The sequence below is a fragment of the Falco biarmicus genome, chromosome 15, assembly GCF_023638135.1.
Source record: "Falco biarmicus isolate bFalBia1 chromosome 15, bFalBia1.pri, whole genome shotgun sequence".
NCBI classification, from domain to species: Eukaryota; Metazoa; Chordata; class Aves; order Falconiformes; family Falconidae; genus Falco; species Falco biarmicus.
In genome coordinates, this window is record NC_079302.1 from 14,356,839 (window position 1) to 14,381,075 (window position 24,237).

The following is a 24,237-nucleotide window of genomic DNA, read 5'->3' on the forward strand; positions in this document are numbered from 1 at the left end:
CTCATCCTAATATTAAGAGAATCAGTATTGTATGCATTTTACCCTGTTCGTATTTCATAGTGTATCACGTATAATTCCTTGAAAATATATTACTTGGAGTAAATAGTTTAGAAGAGAATTCTGCATTTCAGAGAAGGCTACTCAAACACGTCCATCCTTTCCAACAAGAAGCACAAAGACACAGCTCAGACTTTTGGAGTACTTCAAAAGCATTAGTCTTTAAACCAAACATCAACCTACGCATCGGATGTGTAGTCATCTCCATTAGTTAGGCTGTTTCTAAGAAAGAGCTTAAGATTCTCCCCTGGAAACTGCTCTGTGTTTGCACTTCCTAACACAATTTCCAAGAAGCACTGAACATCCGAGCGGTGCCAGCACACCCCCTTCAGCAGACATAGCTCCTTCCACGTGCCACCCCCTTACACAGCCCCTTCCAGAGCCGCCTCGTCCCCCATCGGGCACAGCAGTGATCACCCCTCGCACACAGCTTTTATTCTTCCGTTAATTCCTATCACCATCACCCACAGCTCTTCCTGGTATAACGCGCCCTCCAAAGTCCAAATCAAAAAGAGGTGGCGATAGTTTTCAAACAAAATGCTCCCATCTGTGCTTTCAGCTCTTGAAGGTAGTCTCAATATACATAAACGTCTAGCTTGAGACCAATTTTCCTCAGGCTTTTATTTTACATTCATAGTAAATGTAATGCTCAGCTGTTTCTTAAACACCACGAGTGTCTCAGTCATTGCCTGTGTATCTAAATCTTGTTCGACACCCACCTAGGCTACGCTGCTCCTGGAGCGCCAGCTTGCCATGCCGCTTTCTGGATGGAAGCACGTTGGTTTGCTCTGTCAGGTTAAGACACCAAGCAATTACACACCGTGGTTTATTTTCAAAAGTTGTACCAGTATTAACTCCTCTGCACAGTGCCCTGCGAGGGAGGTAAGTACTACTCTCCACTGCTTTACAGATGAAGAAACAGACAGTTGAAGTGACTTGCCCCTGGCCACGCAGCATGCCAGCGGCCAGCTGGGATTACCGCGGCGCTCTGTCCCTGCTCCATCCCTGCTCCGTCCCCACGTCCCTGGTCGGTCAGCACACTGAGCCTGCCCTGCCCAGACAGCCAGGGCTCCCACTCAGCCAAAGGAGAGACCTTTCCACGGTCAGGGAAAGTCCTGGAAAAGGGCTCATGCACCTGACTGCAGGGGAAGCTCAGGGGTTCGTGGTTTAGACCTGCCACGGCACATCCTAAAAGCCTCCAACCCCATCCACTGAAATGTAAAGTGTACCCTACCTAGCAAGAAACAATTCACTTTATGAACCACAGGGATTTTTTTTAATTCACTGAGACCCCCATAAAAGTATCGGTAGAGTAAGAGAGGCTCCACAGTCTCCTCCTCTTACTACCCTGTGGCTTAAGCTTCTTAGAGCCTTTTAAGACGGATTGAACCAGAGGCTGTTGTCCAACTTTGTCACATCCAATAATCTGAGAAAAGTCTGACATGGCTTTCAGGTGAACCCAAGTAGTTCCTATTTACATGTCGCAGCGAAACAAAACCACTTGCAAAGACAGCTGAGTGCCACAGAGAAGCCAGAGTCTTTAGGACTATTTTCCAGAACCTCCAAAAGCAGAAGGTATTTGAATCAGACATCAGGATATGTAGATTTCCCCTGCGCAGCAGCCTTTGGATATTTACAGGCAGCAGGATTTCTTTACATTTAGATCATTCCTTCCCAGCTCCCTTGTTAGTCTGAAAGGACTTGACTGGATTTCCTTACACCACGATTAGCCATTTTTAAGAAGCAGCCCTCTGCTTGCTACATATACGCTGGTAGAGGAAAAACATAATTGGGGAACACATTTCATATTGTTGAAATGAAGTCCACCGAAGCCAGATTTTACAAGACATGACAACGTACTAATGCCAAACTGACACAAATACTCATCTATGCGTTTTGGCTTTAATGGGTTAATTAGCTTGGCTGGATACAAATTTTAATTATCTGAGTTTGACATTAATGTCCTTGGAGTGTTGTCTATAAGGATTTGGGGAATCACAGACGTTATTTTAGTTACTTCTGGAAACTGTGTGTTACACTGGGATTTAAATAGTAAGAACAGACAAGAATAGTGAGAACAGGTTGATCTATTTTGAAAAGTCAGACCGTGTGAAACAGGACAAACTGAGATGAAGCTGAAGCCTGGTTTACCTTGCTGGGTTCAGTCAGTCTTCAGGGGAGTCTCACAGATACAATGTAGAAGAAAAAGACGGGGAAAGTTAGGAAGTGATCTCCTTTGAGGATAGGTGACTGGACAGAAATTTTAGATTAAGTGTAACAAAGAATTCTGTATGCAACTGAGACTTTGAGTTAAGATCCCTTCATCATCTAACGCAGTTTCTCAAGTAGAAGGTAACAAGCCTTAAGATGGTTAAACACACAGAGAGTGTTTATACAAGCCAGGGAGCAACCACCTACCTCAGACCTGACAGCGGCTCAGTTCCTCCAGAGTGAGAACTGAGCACGTGCACCTGAAGGCAGTAGCACCTTCCCGGTTCTCACTCTCCACCATCCCATTCCAGGTGCAGAAGGGAAGTTACATGGGGGAACCACAGAATAGCATTTTGCATGCTGAATCGTTGATCAGCATTTTCTAGGACAATTATGACTGACCCCTGAACAAAACAGTAATGCCTATCACACCAAAGTGCAGCACTACGGTACAATTACCAGTACTATTTATTAACGGGTTGAGTTATGGCATGCTATTTGAAATGTGTTACTTACTTATTTTTTTGCTTTTAACGGCCTGCACAAGTAGATCAACCATCTGAGGATTTTTAACTGTATTTTAATAAATATGCATTTAATCTGCAACAAAACAGAGTTACAGCCAATAATTTTCCAACAAACTACCGCAGGTTACTTAAAACAAGTAAAATCTGCAGTTCTGCAGAAAGTAGTATCTACTAAGAGCTTTTCAAAACACCCTACTCTTTCTGTCCTTTACTGTTCATTTTTCTACAGATGCATTTGTTTTAAGATTCAAAAGAGAATCCTGATTGCTTTTTGTGTATATGAATTTAAGCTCTCTTTGTGCTTGCAACAACATAAATAAATTCATTCTGCACTGGTTCTTTAAAACGCAATGCAACCCTTTGTGCAGTAGCTTTGTGCCTTTTAAAGACAACCTTCATTCTGCTTTCCACGTTCCCTTGGTATCAAAATCAAAGTAATTTGGATTTTTTTCTGTCAAAATTTGTACAGATAACTTGGCTTTAGGAATGCTAAGTAAATGCAACACATTTCTCTTTTAGGTTCACACACCTATGTAATTCCTAGAATCATACGACTACATTTAAATTCTTCCTAAATGAAGGAGGGTGGCATTCAGACAACTCCTCCGTTGCCCAGTAAGAATTATAAAAAGGTAGGGGGTTCTTTGATTCACAGCATGTAACTTACAGAAAGGAGTCTATTCCCCTTACTTTCTTCCACTCTGTTCTGGTTAAAATACCTAGCCTGTGGTCCTGTGAGAAACCAAACACCTCCTGGGAACTGCAGCGCAAATTTAGAGCACTTAACGCTCCACTGAATCAGCTCCTAACTTAACAAGGGTAAGGAAGGAACTGATGGAGGTTACCAAACTAAAAAGTGATAATCACAAAGAATAGTAAAAAAATGGTCAAAAACACCCTGACAGTAATTCTACAGCATGCAAAAAAACCCCATTTTTTTTTAATTAAAAAAAAAAGCCACCGCTAGATTTCTTTGTAACATTGCCTGTATTTTTTGTCCTTCCCCCTCCAAAAAAAAGTGAGCAGGCAAGTTTGTGTTACATTCTTTAGAATATAAAGGAAGTTATTTTCATCCTTGGATGAAACATTAAAACCTCTAAAGGCTCACTCATTCACAGATGGGAAATGGAAAGCCTTCCTATCATATATTTTGGAGACAATATCCATTTTTCTGGAAATGCTGATAAGGAACAAATTCAAACTGGTCCTCATCTGCCTGGATCATCTTATTTATTAAAAACAATGGTGTCTTTTAAACCCTGTATACTAAGCTATCGGTCAATTTTGATTGACGCAAATATTTGTATTAAAGGTTACATACTGCGATTTACAATTGGGTACTATCACAATACTGTATGTTAATGTAATCAGTATTTTCATTTCATGAATTCATTTGCAGCATGACACTGCAAGGGTATTCTTACATATACTGAAGACACATTTGCTAAGTAGTTCAACAATTCTCCTTTAAGTGGGATCTTTTTTTTTAATCTGATAAATTTTGAACACAATAAAACCACTCCTAGTTCTGTGTGCATGTTTTAATTTCCCATCTTTTAAAGTGTTTAGACACTTGGAACACCTAGCATACTGAATTAATCTACAAATATTTATAAGAAAAATCTATTTAATTTCTTTCTATAGTAACTACCACAGGGACTATTGTAATGAAAAATTTCCCATCTTAAAGAATTAATGCGATTACTGATATAGAGAAAAAATGTAATTTATATCATCACAAACACGTAAAAGATATAATCCCATATTCACAAAAAGAATCTTTATTCCCTCTTTGAATTCTGAGACAATACAGTCTTGCCTTGAGGAGAACAGAAATATTATGAAGTACCTTAAGCAAGATAATTGTAAGGGAAAAAAAGTACAATTGCATTATTGTTGTGCTAAACTGTGACATACTTAAAAAGCTAATTTCTTTTATTATAATGGAATTTGGTGTGCATATCCTTTAATCTACTTCACTATTTCTTCACATTTTTACACACAAACATGTGTAAAGTGTTTCCCATTATCTGTGCTACCTGGTTTAACAAACTGCAACAAATTTAAAACAATTAAAAATATACTTGGCAATTCCATAAACTTCACTAGATTTATTTTTTTAACATTTTTGAAACTAACTGAACATCCAGGACATCACAAAAATGCACAGCAAATTAAAGACCTACAGCAACTCAAATATTATTCAGGAAGACATGATCAATATTTTATGAAAAAGTAACATTTGACATGACTGACTGTCCCAAATTTTACCAAATACATTTCAACCAATCACAATGCTGAACAGTTTGCATCTAAATCAAAAGCCAAGCAAACAAAAATGTATCCCCAAAATAGGCTTTCTACAGCTTCGTCAGTTGAAGTACATTTACTTTTAAAATTCAGTACAGTCACCCTTCAATTATTCCTTTCAATTAAGTAAATTTTAACCAAGATATTAATCTGCTGTGGCTGGGCTTTTCTCTACTCCACAGAAGCAAACATTTTTTCACTCATTCTCCTTTTTAAAGCAAATTTAACAGAACTAAGAAGACAAAAAGGATGACCTAATTAGTACTAAGTAATATTTAAAGCTTTTATAAACAGTACACTCTTACTGCTACTCCTAACTTCCAAGGCTTTATAGTCGCCGATACTGTTGGATTTATTTGGCACTGTTACTGCATAAGCATTTAATTCATACTGTTCATTCTTGTCTGCATCCAACATGCACAGAAGGAATCAAAATGTAAAAGTTTTCTGTGAACCTTGATTAAATTAACCGGTAGGGCAGGGGTGTCCTCAAAGGCAAACAGGGTCAACCCCTGGCGACCAGAGGTCTTCAATGGGCAGAGCCATGCAAAACTAGTCAAAGGTAATAAAGAAAACTCCCCAGAACCAGCACTCTGAAGTGAGTGAGTTATAGGAATCTCTTACCCTTTTCTACCTAAGAGCAAGTCCCACTAGAAAAGTTAAACCCCGAGCAGATGCTCTCCCACCCCTCTCCACTCAGGAGAGTGGGACACAAGGTACGGTAAGCAATGAAAACGTGTGACTTGTATTTATTTCCTTACAACTCTTAATTTCTGTTAAAGCACTGAATTACTAGTGCTATACTACTTAACTTCATTTTGAATGGATTTGACCAGCTAGTTACAAAAAAATAGCCATCTAAATTAAATCTAGTAACATTGGGGGGGGGAAAATGTAGGTCACTGAAGAAACAAGCTATCAACAAATATTGCCAGCTTTCTGTTCAGGAAGCAATTTCAGCATGAGCCTTTCTTTGCTCTGCTCAGACTCCAATCCCTATATATCAAAGCCCTTAAGCACACACTGGCCTTAAGCACGTGCTTAAAAAAGCTTTGCTGTGTTAGGACCTTCCGACTGACACACAGGACATTTGGGACTGCTTGCGATGTAATCCACCGCAGTAAGCATGCCCTCTTTTCCAGCTTGCGTGACCTACTCATGAAAATTATGTCCAAAACAAAAAGATTACAAACTAAAAATCAAATCACATTGTGTCAATGTAAGGATAATGCCCAATATACATCACCCTGTAAACTATGAAGCCCCTATGCTCACAAAATGCCAGTGAAATCAGAAGTCATGCCTATAAACATAACTACGGTGCAATACACAAAAGAGACTTTATACTAATATTTGTGAAACATCAGTCTATCAAATTGGTGCCACAAGTGACCAATTCACATTATACAGCAACGGCCTACAGGTCTTTCACATACATAACTTTTTTCCTAATTAGAATAAACTAATAAAATCTCCAATATTCTCCTTTAAGTCGCCCTCATTTAGTGTGAAAATGGTCAAAAGAGTTTATCGGTTGTATTTTTCAAAGGAGAAAACTCTATCTATGAAAGAAATATTTTTTTTTCAGAATCATATGTACTAGTATAGTTTTTATCATCCAAAACTGAAAATAGTCCTTTAAATAAGAAGTTTTTAGTTAATATCAGTGTTTTGGAGCCTCCCACTGGCAGCCATCACACAGCTGAAGTGAACTATCAGCTGAATGGAGGGTTTATATCCAGCATTCGATGACAATTTTGTTTTAAAAGAAATTAGTATCTCTGAGTTCGCGTTTTAAATGCAATTTAAAAGAACATAAAGGAAAGAATCTAGCACTTATTGTGTGTCTCCCAGCAGACTACTTAATGTTCAAACATCTACTATGCAAAGGTCAAATGATTTCACTGAATGTAATGGTGACAAAAATATTCTGCAGCACTGAAAAAAGTATCAGATGATCAAGGAAAAAGATATGGACCTGAGATCTCACAAGAGTCATAATAAATAATGTAGACTCAGTTCAGTAAGAAAGAAAATTGCAAAGCTGTGTCAGGAGAACCAGATTAAGGAAGATAATAGGTGAAATACGAATTATATACTTTTGGCAATGTTCTTAATAAAGGAATATTTTTAATTAATACAGCAAATGATTTTTTATTAAAAAACCCAACTTCTCTTACACAAATATTGTTTGCACAGATTTGAAAAAAAAGCAACACGCGTATTCAGATGGGGAACCTCTAAGGTATTCTGCTGCAGGCAGCAACACGGATAGCTGAACTCAAAAACCCAGTGTAAATAGTTGTGGTAGTTGTAACATACGCAGGGTAAAGCCACAGTGAGTACTTGTTCAGGAGTAAGACAGATTACATGTAAAACCAACATGAAAAAAATTTACTCACACACTTATCTGAAGCAAGCAGCAAAGGCTAATAGGTACCAATTTATTTTCCGTTTTATTGTGCTTTTCCTTCCTTGACATCTACATCTAATATTTTAGGCTCTCGTTCCTTCTAACATAAAAGAGGTTCCAAAGTGCACCGTGCACACCACTTGCTGGTGGTCCTGGCCCTTGGAAGCCAAGGTCTCGCCACCAACCAACAAGGGCTGGAAACAAAACCAGGAATTGCTATATGCCTCTGTGATATGCTGCTATGAAAGATGAATTTGGTGGTCACCAACAGCATTTGATCAGAGGAGATCCGGTGGATCTCTCCACACCAATGGATAGGAACATCAAGGGCAGGAGGCAGAAATGCAGCTAAGTAGCAAGTGATTAAAAAAAAAAAACAGCAAAAGTAAAGCATGCACAGAGGGAGAAGAAAGCTGGAAAACAGTACAGAGAAAGGAAAAACAAAAACCAAAAAACCAGAGGACAAGGCAGCAAAGAAATACAAGATGAGACAAGGGAACAAAATACAAGGACTAAGATAACTAAAAGCCTAAGTACAATGTGACGTTCACTTTCTGGAAAAGAATACAGCGTTTCTCACATTAAAGAAAAGTGAAAGGATTTTTTTAGTTTAGTTTGTTTTTTCTCTTTTTTACTTTTGTGTATAATAAACAAACAAATCTTGACTGATCTTGTATTCTAACATCTAATGTCAAAACCCGAACTTTGGCAACTTAAGCTGATCATTTAAAAAAAAAAAACAACCTCTGGCTAGATGTTTAAAAAAAATTAGACACGCAATAAAATACCAAGTAGAGATGGAAAATAAGGTGCTAAACTGACATTATGTAATCTGAATGAGACTTCCGTTAGCGAGCCCACAAAAAAAAAAGTGTAGATGCTACTAATTTTATACATTAATACAAAGATACATACTTTAACTATTAAATTATGTTCAGAAACATACATACGTTTTTTTCTGTGCTCAACTAGCGCAACAGCCTGCTTTGCTGAGCATTTTGAAAACCAGTTGTCCCCAAGCAGAACAGTAACCTCATTGGTGTGGACCAGTTTTCCTGGCATGAAGGCAAGAGGACCAAAAGGTACCTGTCAAAGGCACAGAAGACACTGCTGAAAATCACTAATGAAAATAAAACCTAGACAGTCTTTCATGTCTTTAGTTTTTAAAATAAAGTAAAATAACAGAGTTAAGGAAATAAAAATTCTACAGTACTTATTTAATGTATAACCCTTCATAAATACTGAAATGCCCAGACATATTTGAATTTAGTATTGTACTTACAAAATCTGAAAAGCGGTATTTAACCGGACAAGTTACTCTGTGACACAAAACTATAGTATAGCTGAATGCTCATATGGAAAACAAATCCACTTAATCTTAACATGTAAGTCTTGATAATAAAAATACTATCCTTTAGGTGAGTTATGTATTTGTTATACACAGACTACATTCATTTCCCAGAAGAGCAAGTTTAGCTTTGCTAGAATCTTTTAAATACTGACTAAGGTCAACTCAAAGACGAGTTGCTTCTCTCAGTATCTGTCTTGCTAATAGTAAGTACCTAGAAACCTCAGTGTAAGTTTGTGGGGCTAACAGCAGGATCGCAGGTCGTGCTGAATGAATCTCACTGTGTTTCATCATTCACAGGTATGCAGACCTCAACCTTTGAGCGATGCTCCACCAAGCAACACCCATCCTCTGACGTCTCTCCAGGCACAGGAACAATACATAAAACCAGAATACTTCCGACAGGAGTACACCAGTGATACACACATTTGATTACTTTTAGAGGTGCTTCTTAAAATGGGTAACCCTCACTTTAACATGCATTACAATGTATGGGACATTATTTCTATAAATTAAGAAGCCTTCCAGAGCCCACCCTTTACAGACAGTGCTTGGGCAAGTCTTATCCCTGCGGAGGAGCCTGGGCCACCCTCACTCCTGTCTCCTGCACCAGCCCCCTGCATTCTTACCTACCGCCACCTGCCTGCGTGCCCTTGGGCTTCAACAAAGAAATCAGAAGACCAAAATCAAATTGAAGTTAAAATGGAGGCAGCAAAATGCCAAGAACCGCATCCATGTCAAAACTTCTCTTTCTTAGGGTCAAAGAGATCTGTCTCCGCCAGTTTGTATCCCTTCCTTCTACTTCACTCCTCTGCCACATTCATTTCCTCAGGACAGCCACTTATTTGCTCATCACGCTTGTGCTGAAGCAGACACCTGGCCTAGCAGATCTGTTTCCTTGGAAAGTGATCTTCCCTAGCTTCAGTATCCAAGAGGAAACCAATGCTTCAAGCAGTTGTCCAGCAGGCAGGATCCTGACATTAAGACTATGCAGAATGTGCTTTTTCTACACGTGTACCCTTCCTGACTTGGTTTTCAAGTAGCAGATTGCACCATTTGCCTGTTCACTCTTCCTCCAAAATGATGAAAGCAAAATTGAAAACATATGAAACTATTTGGCTAACAGGATAGGAACTATTTATATACATTTAAAATAACAGATGTGAGTTGACATTGTGCTTTAACTAAGAATAAGCCCTATCTAGCTTTTTTAAAGCTAGTGTTTTTCCTTCAAAACAACACGATCTTTTTGCTTTACATCCTGTGGCCACACATACACACATGTTAAATGGACTATACACATAAAAATCCAGAACTGAATCATTAGCACAGGAAAGGAAAACACTCTCTTTTCCCACATGGTAAGTGTACTCACTCCAACACCATCTTACTAACAACTCAACTCTATACGCTGAACCAGGCTGCCAAGGAAGAAAGCAGTCAGGCACTTTTTGCTGAAATTAGCCATTCAGTTATTTACAGTACAACTTCCCTCCCTTCAAAGATATATCTTGAATTGGACCTGAGAAGGGAGGAGGAAAAAAAGAGAGAGAGAGAGGCCAATTTGGTCAAAACTCTGGTGAGCACAAGCCAACAGGGTAAAGTTTACACAGGGAGCTGTGCAGCTGTTAGGGAAGATTCAAAGCACCAGAAAAGATTGCTACGTCAATGTGAAGATCAGCGAAACAAAAATTAGCAGCACCTTTTTATGTAAAAATCAATGTTCTAGGGTTTATTTCCATGAATCAGGAAATACTACGGCCACTTTCTTCTCAGGAAATGACTAAGTACTGTAATTCAGTCATAATTATAGTTTTCTATACAATAGATTTACATATCAAACATGTCAGGTTTTGTGTTAGCATTTATGTCATCAATTCTCGGTTGTCAGTAACACTGTAATTTATAATGGATTTCAAAGAAAAGAAATAGAAACAAAAGTTTAACTATTATCATAATAAACTTAACATTTCGAAGTATTACATGGCAACCTAAATAACACCTCACTGCCAGTGCAGATGCTTGAGTTACTAAAAATTTTAGCCATTTTCTTGTGTGAACTCTACACCATACATACCATGATATCATAGGACAGTTTGTCAGGCAGCGTACGGAGTCGTTCCTGAAGAGCCTCATAATCGCTCTCCACCTTCTTCCTGTTGACAAATTCAAGCTGATTCAATTTCATATCTAAAGTAAAGAGTTAATGTTTTCCTGCTAGTAATTCAACAACACACAAAAAATACAGAAAAATAAATTATTTTATGATTAAACACATGCAGTTGATAGATTAATAACTTATTTATAAAAGACTCAGGGTGACAAACATAATAGCTAGATTATTTAAAATAACATGTATTACAATAGGGACATGATTATTTTAGGCTGTGCATGTCTCTTCCTGAATTTGATTTTTTTTATGGTGCAAAGAATCAGTTCATTCACCAGGATTTGGCATTTCTCACTCCATGCTCAAGTTTAACAGTTATACAACCATCAATATTTAGAGAAGTAACTAAAAAAACAGTTTCTAAGAGGCAAATTCTTCAAAGTATCCGTTGTAATAAAGAATTCATGACCTTGGTTTGAGCTGACATAAACGGGCAAAATTTTAATTAATTCTGATTTTCGCGTGAAGTTTGTGTTCCTACCAAGAGTCAGCACTCCTAAAAGATGGCTTGATCACTGGGGTTCTGTCGCATCTTCAACCCCTGACAAGGGACAATACAGATCAGAAACATCCCTTCTGCTGCTTCTCTATCCAAATGGTAAATGAGGCTCTGGCCACACGTTGCTACCCAAGACAGAAATGGCTCGGTGAACTTAAGACAAACTACTCCCAGGGTAGACACCTGGCTCTTCAGAGGACTTTGCAAGATACAACATCTCAATCACTGCAGGGATCTTCCTTTGTGTGCAAAACAAGCAACTACAGTCCCTCTAAAAAAGCCTTCTTTAGTGAAGACATTCTTAAATACTTAAATTCTGCTGGAAAAAGTCTTTTAATGGACCGTTGCCATTCTGAAGATGGTCAGAAATCAGCTCCTGCATGAAGTAGCTGGCATATAAATGTCAGGTTTGATGATATTGTTTACTTGTACTTCAAAATAGTAAACATATATATGGTAGTAAATATTGCAATAAAAGGCAACTGAAAGCACAGAGCAGCACAGTTAACAACGCTGACCCAAGATGCAAATTACAGGTTTTCTGAGGATGATTCAGGAAAGCAATCTATAAATGTGCTGAAAAATGAATGTCATAGTTGATAACACAACTCTTAAAATATTATCATTGATTTTCTTAGATTCATAAGCAGAGTGAAATCTTCTTCAGCATTCGTTATGAAAAATTATCTGATAATCCTATGTTTTGACTCATTTGCTTCCACAGTTGAACTTTGCTGTTATCGCCCTACTTTATACCTAGAGTACTTCATGTTTTAAGTTGTTGAACTGGTTCTGAAAAAAAGAATTTATTTTTTTATGCCACTTGGACATTAAAACGGTATTCCATAACTGACTTACAAAAGATGCTTGCTGCTGCTTTAGTTGGACAGCAGATTTCTCCCAGCCATTTTAGGCAAGCTTCTCTGTCCGTTGCCCACATCGAAGTGAAAACAGAATTCACTTCCTTCAAAGAGGAGGGACACACTCATGACTCTTAACAAAAGTCGCGGAGATGAGATGGGTGGGGGGACCAATATAATGACAACTTGGTGTCAGCAATAACAATTAATTATAGTTGTAGAATCCAGCCTTTGCCTCACAGCGATCTCTATTTGAGAAATGGACACTGATGCACCCCAACCATCCACCAAAAAAACAAACACGATCCCCAAGCAAAAGGCCTTGCCCATGTCTCAAACGTGAAGAGAAGACTCCACGGGAAGAGAATAGTATGAATATCCCCCCACTTGCAGCAGGATTAAACGTTCCCATTGTTTCATAGCTGAAAGTCACTCAACATTTTTTCATTAATCTGAAAAGAAGATACTGCCTTTAAGGTCTGACTGCTGCCCATTACTGAATAATCTGATTAGGGTACAGGAGAAATCACTTGCTACAAAAGCTATTTTCTTTACAGAGCAAAATATGTTTCTTTTTCCAGCAGGACTATTGCCCTTTGCTGATCAAAACTCCACCACGGGAATCTCTGAAAGTGTGGCCGCATCCTAAACTGAACCACGGAGATAAAGAAAATTAAAATCAATCCTTTTAATTAATTGGTCTGAAACAGCATTACTTAAAGAAAGAAGCTGATCTCCCTCTTCACCTATAGCTGATGGTCACAGGAGCTCTGGGGTGTGCCGGCATTATGCTCAGTCCCAAGGTGCAATGAAGAACCAAAGTAAACTGGGAGGATGAATACTGGGACTTCTATAAACACGTCCCTAGAAGGGGAAATGCACGTCTAGATGTTTAATCCCACACCAGACCCATTATTGGAGTCATGGCTTTCGAAATACACTTCAAAAAGTGTACGAAAAATGAAAAAGAGAATAATGGAAATATACTGAAGCTGAGCATTTTAAAACCCTATTGTTATTCACCCAATTCTATTTAACATTCTTCTGTGTCACTGACTACTTAAAAGGTCTTACATGAACAAATTACCCAGTTGAAACAAGAGCACTCAGCTCTTGCACAATCAAGATCTAAACAAGGGTACTAAATTTTAAATAATTTTTATAAAGATTGTATGGATGCTGTATAAACTGCTTTTTCCACACAAAAGGCATCAGTAAGTTAGGTTTTCCTTTTGACATTCTGTGCCTCAAACCCCCAAGTTCAGAGGGCCATGGTCAGAGTTTGCATAGAAGCAAACACACCTGCAACTCCTTCCACAGCCAGCCCTCCCACCCCACGCCACAAACCCCAGCTATTTTGGTAAGAGGAAATAACTGTCACAACCTTCCAAACTTAAAAATCTGTTCAAATGTTAAGGTTTTCTGTTAAGTAGTTTATTTCTGAAAAATACTGTCTCTTAGTAAAAGAACGTACATGCAGAATTTCACACAGGACCAAACTGGTATGGACACTGCAAAGCTCCTGGGAAAGTATGTCTGCTGGGGATATTCTGCCTGACTTCACCACAGCAGCACCAGTAGGCACTTCAATAATATTTCCCTTATTGAAAATTAATGCAGTCTCTGAATTTTAAACATAAATGAAACATATTAGTTTTAGATTATTTTTGCAAGCCAATAGTCAGAATTTAATATGATGATGTGTATAGATTGCCTTGATTTTTTTCCTCTTATCCAGTGCTTGCAGCCTATGTGCATTTAAACTAAAAACATTTGATACACACTAAATATAAATTATTTGCTTGGAGATCTTTCAGGCATGAAGAAAAAGCCTCTTAAAATAAATTTAAAATATTATATGCTTGATGGTGTATAACCAAAGGTTTAATCTCACCACTAAAGGGGCAGTTGCTGTGATTCTGCAATAACCCTGCAGACAATAATCAAGACAGCTCCTGTTGTTCTCTCAGTAAAATCATGGTAAACACAGCATGGATATATTGTAATTTGATATCTGTAAGATCAACTGCTATATCTCACAGTAACTCATAAGATTTCATTCACCATTAAATGTACATTTTCCTCAGATGCCATACAAAACTATTATTTACTAAGCATGTTTTCTATTAACCATAGATTGCCAACAGAGAAAAAAGTGCCCAGAGATAATTTTTTTACATAACAAACCACTTCTTTCTAAGCATTACAAACTAAGCTTTATCACACACTTTTCTGAGAGGGGAAAAACCAGGGAAACATTACTTTCACATTGATCTAGCACATGGAAGGTGGGGTGGCGGGGCAGAATTTCCCTACGTGCTCCATAGTTAGAAAGAAAACAAGAATAATCAGTTCTACCCTGGGAGTACCTTTTCACCCATCAGGCAAATTCAGCATTCATCCCACAAGGTTACTTGGGGAAAAACAACGAATGAGCTGGGTATTTAAAACAGGAGTATAAACACTAAGGCTCAATGTACTTGTGATTTAAAGTAATGATATACTGGAAAATATATACATTTTAAAGAGAGTACACTGCAACAATTCTGAGCGATCGCTAACTATAATTCCCACAACATGCTAGTAGGATTTGGCTATCATTAGAATAAATAGCAACACTTTACTAAAATATAACTAGGTTACTCATCAGTATTTTAGGCATGTAATCAAACATTATTCACTTACCAGTGCTGGATTTTTTCTTGGCAGCTAGTGACCACCTGTCATTAAAACAGATAACTACTCATGAAAAAACAAGGCTAAGCACACAGCTGCAATGTCAATGCATCAGAAACTAGAACAGTAGCTTTACAGATTCAGTAGTGTCTCTATATACATTTTTATTTGTCAGTGCAAAGGCATGTGAATGGTAGTTCTTAAGCAGCACACTTTATCACACACTAATGCAGACTGATAACCACAGAAAAAAATTACAGCTTTTCAATTCGTATTTTGGTGCAATACCTGCTCCATAACTATTACGTGACACACAGTATAAGATAAGTAGTACTTTGTGCAATCTGCAGATCTATTTTCAGTGTTACATGTTTGCAGAATAAGAAAACAACATAAATTATAGTAAGACATCAATGTAACTTCCATACTCAACCATTAAAAAACAAAAACAAATGAACCCCACAGCACCAAAACCATTTTTTCCTTTATCAGTACATCAACAAATGTTTCTACTGGCCATTTTAATTTGAAAAAGCACAAATTAATTTTGTGGTGTTTAAATACAGGGATATCTGACACCATTATGGGCTGCTGGCTTCCCTTTTGTTGTTTCTGGGTGTCAAAAAAAGGAAGTTTTAATCAGAGTATTTTACTTATTTCCTTATGCCACAGGCTTTTCCAAGTGATCCAAAATAATTTACAAGATAAAGCCCATTGTTAAAATGAAATACTTTTCCTCTTTTTTAACTGTATTATTTTTAGACTGTGTAGATATAGCAAACAGACAAGATGCTGAAACCTGTGACCTTCTCTGACATAATTACGTGGAGATTTTCTCTTTCAAAACATATTCTGATCTCTGAATAATGGTTACCAAAAATATAACACAAACAATTTCATTCAATTATATGAAATGCAATGAAGCCATGAGGCAATTAAATATGTCTAGACATCTTCTCAATATAAGCATTTTCTGGATATTTTTTTTTCCACAAATTTTGTTTTTCCTATAGCCAAAATAATGCTAACATTTGAAAGCAATTAATGAGAAAATTTGCAGGGAAAACAATAACATACATTCAAGTACCACTGAAATCACTGGAGCAGATAATTCTTTTTTTTTTTTCCAAACAACGGAATGAAAGACAATATTTTTTTTCAGTTAGCATATGTGCAGTTATTGCAGAACAGATCTCAGACCCTGCACTTTCTACTCATATAGGAGTTAAAAAAAAAATGGGACTACTTTGTGAGCTAATAATTCTTTAAACAGAGTAAAGTACTTAAATGAAAAGGATCAGCTCTACATTTGTGGTTACGTTATTTCATAATCCATCAGGAAATTCAGCCAGGTAGCTCATCCCGTGTAAGCCAAGTTTAAATTTATCACATGCTTTAAACTCCCATAAATCAAATGACTAGCAAATACTTCCCTTAATGTGCAAGCTAACTACTTTTAAGATTAAGAGCAAATATACAGGCTTCTACAGGACATCAACTCAAAAATCTAATTCATACTATTAATATTAAGACCATTTTAAGAGTAAAGTTTCCGTAAAAGGTATAAATCATAAGGAACAGCAACGTTTGGTAACAATGCTAACACACAATGGAGCCCACTACTAACAAGTAGAAGAGTCGGAGCCTTGTCTATCAGCACCCCTCTTTCTTTCAAATTTGGTAGTGATTGTGAAGTACACAACATAATTAAGCACACAAAAATATTTATGAAATCCTTTAAGAAAGTTCCAGTTTAATTGCCCCATTACAGATGAAGATGGAAAAGACAGGAAGCTTTCCATTCCTAATACATGACTCTCCATGCATGAAGTGAGCAAAAAGCACAAAAAGAAAAGCCCTGCAAACCATAAGAGCAGCATGTTCATTAACCTCTACATGATAATCCTTTCGTAGCTGCATATTAACTAGTTACATATTCATAATCATTTACATTATTTAGAGGACCTTCTATGAAAATTTCCAGGCTATATCCATTAGCTACAATGTTAAAGGTTACAGAAGATAGTCTACTTAATGTTGCCAGGAAGCTTTTTTAATTAGTAAATATGTAAATTGGCCACATATGCTTTGTATGTTTTTAAAAAATAGTCCATCAGTAAAACAGCATAGGGGCATATGCTGTTTCCATCACCCTTTATCCCCTCAAAAAAAAAAAAAAGGAAAAGAAAAATCAATAACACCAATCAATTTTAATTTAATTCTTCTTCTTTGATATAATCTCTCTTGAAGGGATACTAAAGGATGGAACCAACAACAAACCTTTTCGTTTCAGTGGCCAGCATAAAATGAGACCTTTTACAGAAGCGCTAAAATATACCACCTTCAAAATGTTTCAGGCTGCACTTCTGGAACTGAGCTCTATTACAAAAATAGAGAGAAAATAAATATTGAAAAACAGATGGAGATCAATTATGCATATGTCCTTTATTAGGTCAGTCCCACTGTTTAGATAACAACTGGTCTTATCACAGCAAAGAAACAAATAGATAAATATATAAACAAATCTTTGATTCTTTGCCTTTAATCAAACAGAGGAAAATTATTAGTCTATCTTCCACACATAATTTATATCTAGAGTTACAATTAAGAATGAAAATTCCTTTCAGGGTAAATAAAATGAACGACCTGTTTGTTTGTTCATTTGAGTTCAATTTGTCTGGACACTTCGTGCCACCAACTATGCAGTACTTTTTAAGATACCATAGTGGAAGTGTATCAATAAACTCTGAACTGTCCCCTTTTAGGTATAAAAATGTATGAGTTTGTGAATGCATACATTTATCAATGGTTTATCTGCATACTAAAATATTTATTAAAATATTCTGGCTTCAAACTTAACATTACCTCATCATAGGTCTGGTTATTAAAACAGGATCCACTGTCAGGAAACACATTCCATAGTCTTAACAGAAAGCAAATGGGCAAATACCTTGTTTCCTTCCTTTCCCCCAACAGCAGCCTGTTAAAATGTAGTGCTTCCCAAGCCCCTGGCCGGACAGAGCCGTACCTGGGAGCTCCATGAGCAAGCCCACCTCTGGGCACCTGTAACCCAAAGCCTAATAACTTCTGGATTAAAAACCACGCTGTTAAAGCAGGAGATTATGTGTTGGTTCTGCTCTCATTACTACTAGGTTGAGCTATTTAAAGGGAAGTGTACGTTGTGGCTTTTAGGGAATCTCGTTTCTAGGTTTCAGAAGCAGAGTCACAGCAGAGCAGGACGATCAGATTCAGACCTACAGTCACTGTCCCCCAGTTCCCCCGTGCCAATCCAAGCACAAGGCAGCCTGCAGGCTAGTGACTCCAAATCACCCTAAACAACTTGTATCATACAGCCAAAGACTTCATTAGCTACCTGAAAGCAGAAAATTCCTTTTGTATGCAACACTTTCTCTCTTTCCAATGTATCTATTCATACTCCACCTTCTCTGGGATCTTCCATCTGAAAAGCTCAGAAACTTTTCCATGAAAAGCACTGCACTGATTTTGGAAGCCGAGTAGCTTAACCACTAACACAGGGCTAGGATCAGAAGCCACACACAACTATCACTTGCAATGTTTCCTTGGGAATGAAGACAGGTGAGAAGGATGCTGTAGCGTGAAGCTGATTTTTACCTGTGTGTGCCCACGGGTCTCTAACCTGTTCCACATCACCCTACCTTTCCCCAGCAGGCAGGTCATCACCCTCACGTACAAGGGCATCTCTTTCTTCCACATCACTCTTCCTTACCTGTTGCTTCTGCACATGCCCCCATTACTAACAGCTGAATATAAGTCCCTGTGGTGCTTCCGATTATCAAGGTGATGCACAAATAGTTCTGCTCTCCTCTCCAGTCCGAGACTCTTGTTTTATGTAGGTACTTCTCCAAGGTGGAGTGCGTACATGCCGGTCTCACTCTCTACTAAGCAGCTAGGCACTGCCTACAAAGATGATGGTTTTAGCACACTGAAGGTGAATTCTCTCTCTCATCTGTTCAGAACAGCAATAAGGCAAGGTGCCGAGTCAGAATTTCATTTGTGTCCCAGCTCATGGAAAATTATAAGCAACAGAGTTGGTACTGGTATCATCCGTAGACAGTTTCAGGTACCAATGCTAAACCTGCTATATCTGAATCACACAGTTATGTTCCAGTCTAAAGAACTAGCAACTGGTATTTTTAAGGTGAATGTTAATTTTAAAGAAAATGATGAAAATTAAAATACCACATGACATTAGACAGAGTTCCTAAATGGATGAGAGGCTATTCCCACACTTGTGGGTCTGAACGTGGAAATATGCAGCATGGCATAAAAGCAAAGTTTCCATTTAAACAAATTGCAGGTTAGGTATCTAAGAGGCCAGGTAAATATGTGCTGTTTCTACATGCATACTTAAGTATTTTGCTTCAAACTGTGGCTCACAATCTGGCTGGTCTTCTGAAATTAGAAGCTAGGGACACCGATCTAATCCCAGCTCTGATTCTATTTCTTCTATATGGCCTTGAGCAAATCAGAACCTCTCAGTCTACATTTCTTCATCTGCAAAATGGGGATAATAGTATTAACCTACCCACCTCAGAGTGTTTAATGATGATTAATTAATGTGAGAAAAGCACTCTAAAGATGTAAGAGCACTATATAAGTGATAAAGCATTATTTACCACTTGAAAAGTAATCTGAATAAAATCAGATATGCAAGTAATTTGTTTACATGTAGCAATAATATAATTTGTGACTATTTAATCTTGAATTAGTCTCACTTTAAACATCCCTTTCAATCACATTTCCAGTTACTTAGGGAAAATGACAGTATGGAATACTTTTTGTGGAAGCAGAGCAAGTAATGAGGTGGTAATTAAAGTAAGGGTCTAATAAAGTCTAAAACCAATGATTTGCCTTCAGGAGACTGTCCCTGCCATTTGGGACTGTGTAAATACCTTAGTCTCAACCTTGGTTCTGTTGTTCAGAACCTTCCACAAACTACAGTGGAGGTGTATGCTGGTTTTCTGAAATGCAGATCCACATTTGTAAGGCTCATGATAAATCCAAGGTAATTTCCACTACTGACCTAATTCAGATGATTCCAACTCTGCACAGTTTTAACTGCTTAACCTTCCACATTCGAGTATTTACTGCAGTTGATACGTGCACATAAGCTGCCTCCATCTGTAAATGTTTGCGGTACCAAAACCCACTCTGCCACGCAACTCATGCATGAGATTTCTCTTGTCGCACCCCCAAACCCTAGAAGTTTACTGATGAAATAACCAGCTCACAATATGACTTTACATTACAGAAGAACACTAACGGGTGGTCAAATATTTAATCATCTCTTGGTAACAAGGAGGTAACAAGCCACACACAAAATAAACATTTAAAACGAATTTTCATTTTTTCCTCTAGGAAACTACACAGTACTTGCCTAAAACACAGCAATCACTGATGGAGAAAGACAGAATTAACATTTGCACAATTGTTTTTCCTAGAGCCCCATTTTCAATCAAAAAACGAAATAAAACTATTAGAAGTTCTTCAGTTTGTTGGCACACTGTATGATCTAATGGAAAAGGAAGAAAGCATTTCTGAGCTCTCATATTCATTTATTAAATCATATTACTCAAAAACACTGCATTTCAACAAATTATTAACATAAATCCCCCTTTGGGTGGAAACTTTTGCCTTTTAAAGAAATGTGTTTGGAAAGAATACTGAAGGAAAAGAGAGACTGAAAGAAATCTGAATCATGGCAAACAACTGCTAAAAGAAAAAAATCTTATTTAATAATATAATGACAATTTTTACCTTTCTTTACACGAAAACAAGTGAAGATCTATTGGGTTTATATTAATTGAGTACATACAAGTGAGTCTCTCAGTTTTGCAGAAAAAATAGTACATAACTATTATTCACCAATAAATAAACACAATAAATAATTAATAGAAGCTCTGACCAAAATTATTTTGGAGAGCTTAAAACTTCTACTTGAGACATCGAAGAATTCTAAAACAGGCAGAAATCACCTCATCTTTTCTTTGCCAGCTGGGAAATTCTGCCCTCTCAGACTGTTTTAGGTTGTGACCCCTGCTGTGGATACCTGACTTCGTTACCTTGCCGTGAGCGTGGCACACGTAGGCACGGCAGCCCACCGCCATGACAGCCAGTGCACACGAGCCAGCACCCTGCTTCCCCACTGCCACCCACGGGTTCCCCACACCTTTATGCTGTTTTGCCCTTTGTCATCCCCCTTTGGGAGCCATTTCACCTCACAAAGCCGGCGCAGGTGGCACGGGATGGCTTGGCCAGGGGGCAAGGGACCCACCCGGCAGCAAGCCGCGGCCTCTCCGAGCGCTGCATGCACCACGAGGGACACGGCTGCCCCCACAGAGCTCTGGTGGGAGCACGAAGCCACCGAGGTGCTGGGCGGCCGGCTGTGCCCCGTGCCCCGTGGAGAGGAACTCCTCCGCGCTGGGGCAGGCAGGCAGGCTGAGGAGCACCACGGAGAGACAGGAGACAGGCCCGGCTGGCAGCCGGGATGCGTGGTCCAGCATTCCCTGTCCTCTCTCCACCCGGCTGAACACAGCGCCTGAAGGGCTGGGGGGCAGCGGCGATGAGGTCCTGCCCCGCACAGCAGGCGCGTGTCCTGTGACCACCCCACCCGCCCAGGTGCCCGTGCACAGTGGGTACGTGGCTCTGCCACTGGAACCAAACAATGATGAGGACGATGGTTCCTCTACCAAGGAGGCGTCACCAAGGTTAAGCTGGCCTATGCCCTGCATCAGAACTGCTTCCATAAAGAAAAAAAGATGGGTGGTTGTCATAAGAGACTCCTTCCGAAGGGAACAGAAGGCACAACATGCAGACAGGACCCACTTAGGGCAGTCTGCTGCCCCCCTAGGGACTGGGTTAAGGATGGGAAGAGAAAGCTTCCTACCTTGGTACGGCTCTCAGATTATTATCCACTTTTGATTTTTCAGGTAGGTAGCAATGAAGTTACAACAAGAAGTCCAAAGGCAATCGAGACCTCAGGGTCTTGGGATGACTGGTTAAGGGATCAGGACCACAAGCATGGAGCAGACCATCTTGAGTGCCACCACGCAGCATGTACAGGACAACCAGGGGATCAGGCCCAGCCAGCGTGGGGCTATGAAAGGCAGGTCCTGCTTGACAAACCTGATCTCCTTCTATGACAAGGTAACCCACTTAGTGGATGAGGGAAAGGCTGTGGATGGTGTCTACCTAAGCTTTGGTGAAGCCTTTGACACCATTTCCCACAGCAGTCTCCTGGAGAAATTGGCTGCTCATGGCTTGGACAGGCGTACACTTCACTGGGTAAAAAACTGGCTGGATGACCAAGCCCAGAGAGTGGTGGTGAATGGAGTTACATCCAGTCGGCAGCTGGACACAACTGGTGTCCCCCATGGCTCAGCATCGGGGCCAGTTCTGTTTAATATCTTTGTCAATGATCTGGACGAGGGGATCGAGTGCACCCTCAGCAACTTTGCAGATGACACCAAGTTGGGCAGGACTGTTGATCTCCTTGGGGGAAGGAAAGCTCTACAGAATTATATGGACAGGCTGGATCGATCATCCAAGACCAGTTGTATGAGGTTCTACAAAGCTAAGTGCTGGGTCCTGCACTTGGGTCAGCTGTAACCCTACACAACACTACAAGCTTAGGGACAAGTGGTTGGAAAGCTGTTTGGCAGAAAAGGACCCGGCAGTATTGGTTGACAGCCAGCTGAACATGAGCCAGCAGTGTGCCCAGGTGGCCAAGAAAGCCAAGAGCATCCTGGCTGGTATCCAAAATAGTGTGGCCAGCAGGACCAGGGCAGCGATCGTCCCCCTGTACTCAGCTCTGCTGAGGCTGCACCTCAAATACTCTGTTCAATTTTGGGCCCCTCACTCCAAGACAGACACTGAGGGGCTGCAGCGTGTCCAGAGAAGGGCAACGGGGCTGGGGAAGGGTCTGGAGAACAAGTCTGATGAGGAGCGGCTGAGGGAACTGGGGGTGTTTAGCCTGGAGGAAAGGAGACTTGGGGGGGACCTTATCGCTCTCTACAGCTGCCTGGAAGGAGGCTGCAGGCAGCTGGGGGTCGGTCTCTTCTCCCAGACAAGCAACAGGACAAGAGGAAACAGCCTCTGGTTGCACCAGGGGAGGTTTACGTTGGGTATTGGGGAAAATTGCTTCACTGAAAGGGTGGTCAAGCATTGGTGCAGGCTGCCCGGGGAGGTGGTGGAACCGCCATCCCTGGAGGTAGTTAAAAGACATGTAGATGTGGCACTCAGGAACATGGTCTAGTGGTGGACTTGGCAGTACTAAGTTAACAGTTGGACTTGATCTTAACGGCCTTTTCCAACCTTAATGATTCTATGACTTAAAAATCCCGGAGGCAGCAGGACTTTTCCCCTAAGTGAATTAATTTAATTAGCCCTGAACCAACTAAACTGGTGCAAGCAAAAAACAAACTGCAATAAGGTCTCATATTTCCCTGGTAGCAAGTCAGTATCCATGTCATGTAACTTCATCTTGACACAGACCTAAGGAACTTGTAACTTAATATTTTAGCTTACTTCAGGAAAATACATTCATGTGGCTACACCTTATCCAAGCTAGCTCAGGTACCAAGACAGCAGCAGACCAGCAGAGTCTCCCATGATCTAACTTAACAAACATCTCAAGCAGGTTTTGCGAGTTTCTGTGTAGTCTATGGTGCAACAACTACGCTGCTAGCAATATTTGAGTTAACTAGCTTAAAATTGACGAGCTGTGGCACCTGCCTCACAGACATACCTTCAGGCTGTGGTTCAACGTGCAGCTGCAGTCCTGCATAAACCAGTCATCATCCCTCCCTGTCTCCAGCTGCTCAGTTCCACTGTCTTATCCTACCCACCCTGACACAATCTGCTGGCAGACATTTGTGATGCTGCACAACCAACCACATTAGGGAACCACACTGGCTGAAAAATAATCCAGGAAGAAAAAAGAAGAAAAAAAGTCAACAACAAAGTTTTGGGTTAAGCTGGATCCCAGCCAAGGTCACCGAGCAGCCTCACGAATGTGCCACCCTAAAACTGCTGAAAGGCAGAAACAATGTGTCACAAAAAAAATCCTTTCGTTTAAAAAGCTGTTCAACAAATTAAAAGTCATCTTCTTCCCGGATAACCTGTG

The 24,237-nt window shown here is 39.5% G+C and overlaps 1 protein-coding gene across 1 annotated transcript in view; it reads right to left on the reverse strand.

Moving 5' to 3' along the window:
- Positions 1–24,237, reverse strand: part of URI1 (URI1 prefoldin like chaperone) — a 44,814-nt gene that overhangs the window by 15,135 nt on the left and 5,442 nt on the right. The window contains exons 2-4 of the mRNA XM_056360371.1: positions 15,081–15,115; positions 10,944–11,022; positions 8,469–8,604 (exon numbers count right to left, since the gene is read on the reverse strand). Of these exons, the coding sequence (XP_056216346.1) occupies positions 8,469–8,604; positions 10,944–11,022; positions 15,081–15,115 (250 nt within the window). The remainder of the gene's footprint in view (positions 1–8,468; positions 8,605–10,943; positions 11,023–15,080; positions 15,116–24,237) is intronic.